We start from the raw sequence: 5,434 nt of genomic DNA, 5'->3' as shown, positions 1-5,434 counted from the left end.
CGAATCATTACTCTAACAATGACCCAATATCGTCCCCGTATGATAGCTCAAGTGGTAAGAGTTGGGGGACATATGAGTTGGACAGGGGGAGGTCCACGAATTGATTCCTGGCGGGTGCAATTTATATTTCCGATGTACCAAAAAACAATGACCCAATATCTAAATGTAGTCCGTCATCAACTTAAGCTTCATAACATTTCTTTTCTTTGAAGACTTGATTATATGTAGCACTCTGATAATAAATATTTTCCCTCTATATTTAACTTATGAACATGCTTTCCCTTATCAAATAAATTTGTATTTTATGGAGCAAACTTTCTATCCACACGACTTTCTCTGTAAAAAAAAAAAAAACTTCCTCATATTCTTTCTTTCACCACTTCCGTCTGACATGAGTGAAGTAATCAGTTTAGGGTTTTCTTCTAAAGAAAATTCATTAAACAATTTTTTTTTCTACTTGAAAACCAAACTAGGTTATGAAAATATTTCCTTTTTCTTCATTATTTTAAATTTTGTTTACAAATCTCTAACCAGAATTTTGTTTTATAATTTTGAATGAAACATTTTTTAATTATGTTTTCCATATAACTCTTTAAAACTAAGAAATAAAATAAAATAGTTTTAATTAAAAATAAAAATGCATAAAATATCGTTTACACATCAATGAGGTTTTTTTAATATACAAATCAATCAGGTTCTTTAATCTTACCTTAACTTTGTTTTTTCAATGCATCATTTTGGGTGATTTATACCAAAAAATAATGCATTAAAAAATAATTAATTTATAGTGATATGGGAAGGAAGGGTTGACAATATGGGTTGGCAGGGCGGGCCTAACCCAACCCGTCATTGGCCCCCCAAAATGCATATTGGGTTGGACTAGCCCACTTTTAGCATTTGGGTTTAAAGTTTCAACTCAACCCATATTTTGGCGGACTGACGAACTTTGAAAATGTAGTGGAAAAAAAGGTTGTGCAATGAGCAATTTCAATAAATCATTCACATTTTGTATGTTGACACATGTAGAAATTAGAATTATCACAATATATATTTGTAATTTATCTTTAAAGGTTATGAACTCAACAAGAAAGTCTCACCGATGACAATATCAAACAAATATTTATCATGAGTTGCTATTTAAAACTGTAACTGTAATCTTAATATCAACTATCAAGTGTAAGTGTCAATGACGTTCACCAAATTATTCGTAAATGTCACTTTTTTCTTGATACAAACTCACTTAATCTTCTTTTTTTGACGGGAAACCGATATTTCATTAATTAAGAGAAATCAAATCGGAGGAGAGAACCTCATCCAAACGGACAGAGTGCTCCTCAATTCCCACAAAACAGTAATTGGACAAAGCAAATTTGGCTAAAAAGTATGCAGCTATGTTGCTCGCTCGCAACACATGAGCTAAAGAAAAACGATGAAACGACTAAGAAATAAAAACAGAATCGGAAAAAATATAAGCTAAATCCGGAAAAAACTGCAAATGGTTCCTCCACGCATCAACCACCATCTTATTATCCATCTCCACCTCGACCTCGAAGCATAATCTTCTTAACATCAATAAATGTGCTATACAATTATTAATAAAAGTTCACTTCAGTCAATAATAATAAGTCAACAATTATATGCGATAATGTTATGTAAATATGAAAATTTTAGACCAAATTAAATTACACATAAATGTGAAAATATGAGTTAGCGGAGTAACTCAACTCAACCCAACCCATTAGAAGCCCGCCAAAATGCGGGTTGAGTTGAGTTAACCTATCTTAAGATTTGGGTTCAAAGTTTTAACCCAACCTGCAAAAAATGTGGGCCCAACGGATCAAACCCATTTTGCCACATGGAGGACCACAAAGTTAGCCCAAGTAGTAAACTTGTGGTCCACTTGATGAACATTATTGATGAAATTAACAATGTTGGAAAATGACCCCCAATCATCAACAAAATTACAATAAAAACAACATTGTAACCCAAAACTTGAAGTGGCACTTTGGGGAACAAGCAAAACCTATGATATACAATTGTTGATGAATCATATATAACTCTCCACTTTCTCTTTTTTCTTCCTCCCCCATTTTGCATCCTCTACTCTCAAAGACCCAAATTCTACCAGGTCCGTACATCTTCTTTCGCTTTTAAACCCTTTTCCTATTTAGGGTTTTCATAAAGTTCCTACCTTTATTGTGTATCTTCAAAATTGCTCAATTCACTTCCCTCTTCACTTGATGAACAAAGACTGGCTTTCTTAATTATCAAGGTAGTTTTTTTCGGGCTTTTCGTTGATGCTTCTTCTATTTTCCCCCAAAAATTTGAGTTTTGTGTTCTCCGTTGTTTGTTTTTGAGTAGTTTAGGGTTTTTGCTTGCTAATTTTGTTTTCTGATTTTCCCGGGTTTGGAATTTGAACACTGCCCATTTGGTGCTGTGTTGGGTTTGTGGAAAAAATTTGTCAATGTCACAGTAGGCTTGTTTAACATCCATGTAAAGAGAAGCTTTTAGAGTGTGGATTTTTGTTTTATTAAATTTTTCTGATTTGTAACGATTTAGGGTTTAATTTGGCTGGATTTTGATGTTGTATTTGTATGGAAGGAAATATTTTTTTCCTATTTTTTTTTTTTTACAAAATTCAGTAGGTTTGACTTGCCAAGTAGGCATGCTACTAGCATAGGTGAGTGCTTAGGGCTTATACTGGTGGTGCTTACAATTTGGTTAGGGTTTTTTGGCTTTCCGCCATGGCCGATAACCTGCCATTTCTGCTATATTCTGCCATTATTTGTCATGTCTGGCGGGATTTTGGCTTTCCGCAATTAATAACATTGTTTGGCAGTTAGAATTTGAAAGTCAAGCTTAAACCTTTCTGGCAGAACACTTTGATTTTTTAAGCTGAACCAACCCCTGGTAGTGGGCGGAATCGTCTTGAATGCTGTTTTCATACACTGTTATTTGTTTCCTGTACTCTGTGTCTGTGGTGCCGGGGTTGCGGGGTTGCTTAGTCTCAATAAATGAACACGAAATTGAGCGAAAGGGGTTGATTGGAAGAAAACGGCTTGTTCTTGATAATTCTTCCTTTCTGTAGATATTCTACTTGTTTAGGGTCTAGTGAATTCACAGACATACTACTAATGGTGATCTGCCAACTATAGCACATATCTGTTGTAATTGCACTTTTATTGTTTTAATGAATTGAAAGATTCTGACCTATCTACCGACACATTAATGTTATGTATGGAAATCTGTTTATGATATCAATAACTCCTTCATTGTTTTAATGAATTTTTGGTTGACGTGAGATTTAATAGTTCCAACTTTCTGAAATTTCCAGGGTCAATCTGAATTTGATGGCTGTGATATTTTGGGGGCTGGTGCAGTTTTGGAAGATTTATCTGCTATTTCCCGTTTGAGTTTGGTCTTTTTTATTCTCAGAGTTGTCCGAAATTAAATGACGCTTATTTCTCAGTTTTATTGGCCATAGCACTTGCTGTCGGGTTGTGAAATCTGGATTTTTGATGGAATGCAATAAAGAAGAGGCCTTAAGGGCCAAGGTCATCGCTGAAAAGAAGATGGAAAGCAAGGATTTCACAGGGGCACGTAAAATTGCCCTTAAGGCTCAGCAACTATATCCTGATCTGGAGAATATCGCTCAAATGCTTGTTGTTTGTGATGTGCATTGCTCTGCTGAGCAGAAATTTTCTGGTGCTGCGAGGGACTGGTATAAAATACTTCAGGTTGAGGTGACAGCTGATGATGCAACAATTAAGAAGCAATACAGGAAATTTGCTCTCCAGCTTCATCCTGACAAAAACAAGTTTGCTGGTGCAGAAGCTGCATTTAAGCTGATTGGGGAAGCTCAAACAGTGCTTTTGGATAGAGAAAAACGAACTGTGTTCGACAGGAATGTGCACAGGTTTCCAATGTATAGAAATGCTATGCCATCTCATCATCAGCAGCAGGGTCAGAGAAATTTTAATCCTGTAATGCAAACGAGTGTCAGGCCGGTTTTCACAAACTTGAATCCTCCGCAGCAACAACCGTCCAGGCCCCCATCTCAGCCAGGGCCAGGGGTTAATGGTGGCCGATCTACTTTTTGGACTGTTTGCTCCTTTTGTTCCCATAGATATGAGTATTACAAGGAAGTCTTAAATAGATCTCTTCGCTGTCAACATTGCAATAAGCCCTTCATTGCATATGAGGTGAATATCCAAAGTACAACTCCAACAACTAATTCAAGTCAGCAAGCTTTTGGCCAGCAGAACTATGGTCAGAATCAGGGTGCGTTTAAGGCTGGTGTTGGATCTCCAGTTAATTTGCATGCTCAACGATCCAATGCGGAATATTATCAGAAAAAAGCCACTACTTCTAATGCCTCTGTAAAGCCAAATGGAAAGAGAAGGAGGAAGCAGGCAGCAGAATCCAGTGAAGATTCTATAGGCAGCACTGACTCTGATGATGAAGATGATATACTTAATGGCAATGATGGTTTTCCTGATACTTCTTCTTATCGAGAAGAGCAACGACGTAGATCTACCCGGCAAAAACATCAGGTTTCCTACAAGGAGAATAGGAGTGATGACGACGATGAGGAGTCCTTTCACGCTTCAAAACGGGGTAAGGGGAGTGCATCACCATGTGCTAGTGGTGAAACTAGTGGGGAGGCAGCTAAATTGAACAATCAAAATGGCTTGGCTGCTGATCTGAAAGATGATCAGAAAGGAGTAAAGCAGAAGCAAAATAATTATGCTGAGGATAACTTAGAAAATACAAATGTGGAGACCAAAGGGAGAGGAAAAGATGCACCGGGCAGCTCAAAGATAGATGTAGCTTCTGAACGTTTAACCTCAAAATCCACAAACGGTCCAGATGTTTTTGTTTACCCTGATCCAGAGTTCAGTGACTTTGACAAGGACAAGAAAGAGGAGTGTTTTGCTGCTGGGCAGATCTGGGCCATTTATGATGATATAGATGGCATGCCTAGATTCTATGCTACAATCCGTAAAGTTTTCCCCCCTGGATTTAAGCTGGAGATAACATGGTTTGAGCCAGATCCGGATGATGATGATGAAGTCAAATGGTCAACTGAGCAACTGCCAATTTCTTGTGGGAAATATAAACTTGGTAGCACTGAAACTACTGAAGATCATCTGATGTTCTCCCATCTAGTCTTATGCCAAAAGATCGGGCGCTCTATTTTTAAAGTGTATCCGAGAAAGGGAGAAACCTGGGCTCTTTTTAAAAATTGGGATATCAAATGGTACATGGATGTGGAGTCTCATCGACAGTATGATATGGAGATTGTTGAGATCTTGTCAGATTATATTGAAGGTGTGGGAGTAGTTGTTTCATACTTGGCTAAGTTGAAAGGTTTCGTGAGTCTCTTCTGTCCAACTATGAAGGGGGCTAATCACACATTTCAAATTCCATCAGT

General features: G+C 37.2%; 1 protein-coding gene across 2 annotated transcripts in view; it reads left to right on the top strand.

The window, feature by feature from the left end:
- The first annotated feature begins 1,977 nt into the window (after positions 1-1,977).
- Positions 1,978-5,434, top strand: part of LOC130722141 (uncharacterized) — a 5,009-nt gene continuing 1,552 nt past the window's right edge. The window contains exons 1-2 of one of the 2 annotated variants that reach the window (XM_057572782.1): positions 1,978-2,128; positions 3,335-5,434. The exon at positions 3,335-5,434 is cut by the window's right edge and continues 1,552 nt beyond it. In XM_057572782.1, the coding sequence (XP_057428765.1) occupies positions 3,519-5,434 (1,916 nt within the window). In that variant the 5' untranslated portion in view covers positions 1,978-2,128; positions 3,335-3,518. Of the gene's footprint in view, positions 2,273-3,334 lie in introns of both variants that reach the window. The other variant, XM_057572781.1, reaches the window with a different exon arrangement.

Source organism: Lotus japonicus, chromosome 6, assembly GCF_012489685.1.
Source record: "Lotus japonicus ecotype B-129 chromosome 6, LjGifu_v1.2".
In the NCBI taxonomy this organism is placed as follows: Eukaryota; Viridiplantae; Streptophyta; class Magnoliopsida; order Fabales; family Fabaceae; genus Lotus; species Lotus japonicus.
Note: the sequence above shows the minus strand (reverse complement) of the source record. Positions and strands in the feature narration are given on the sequence as shown.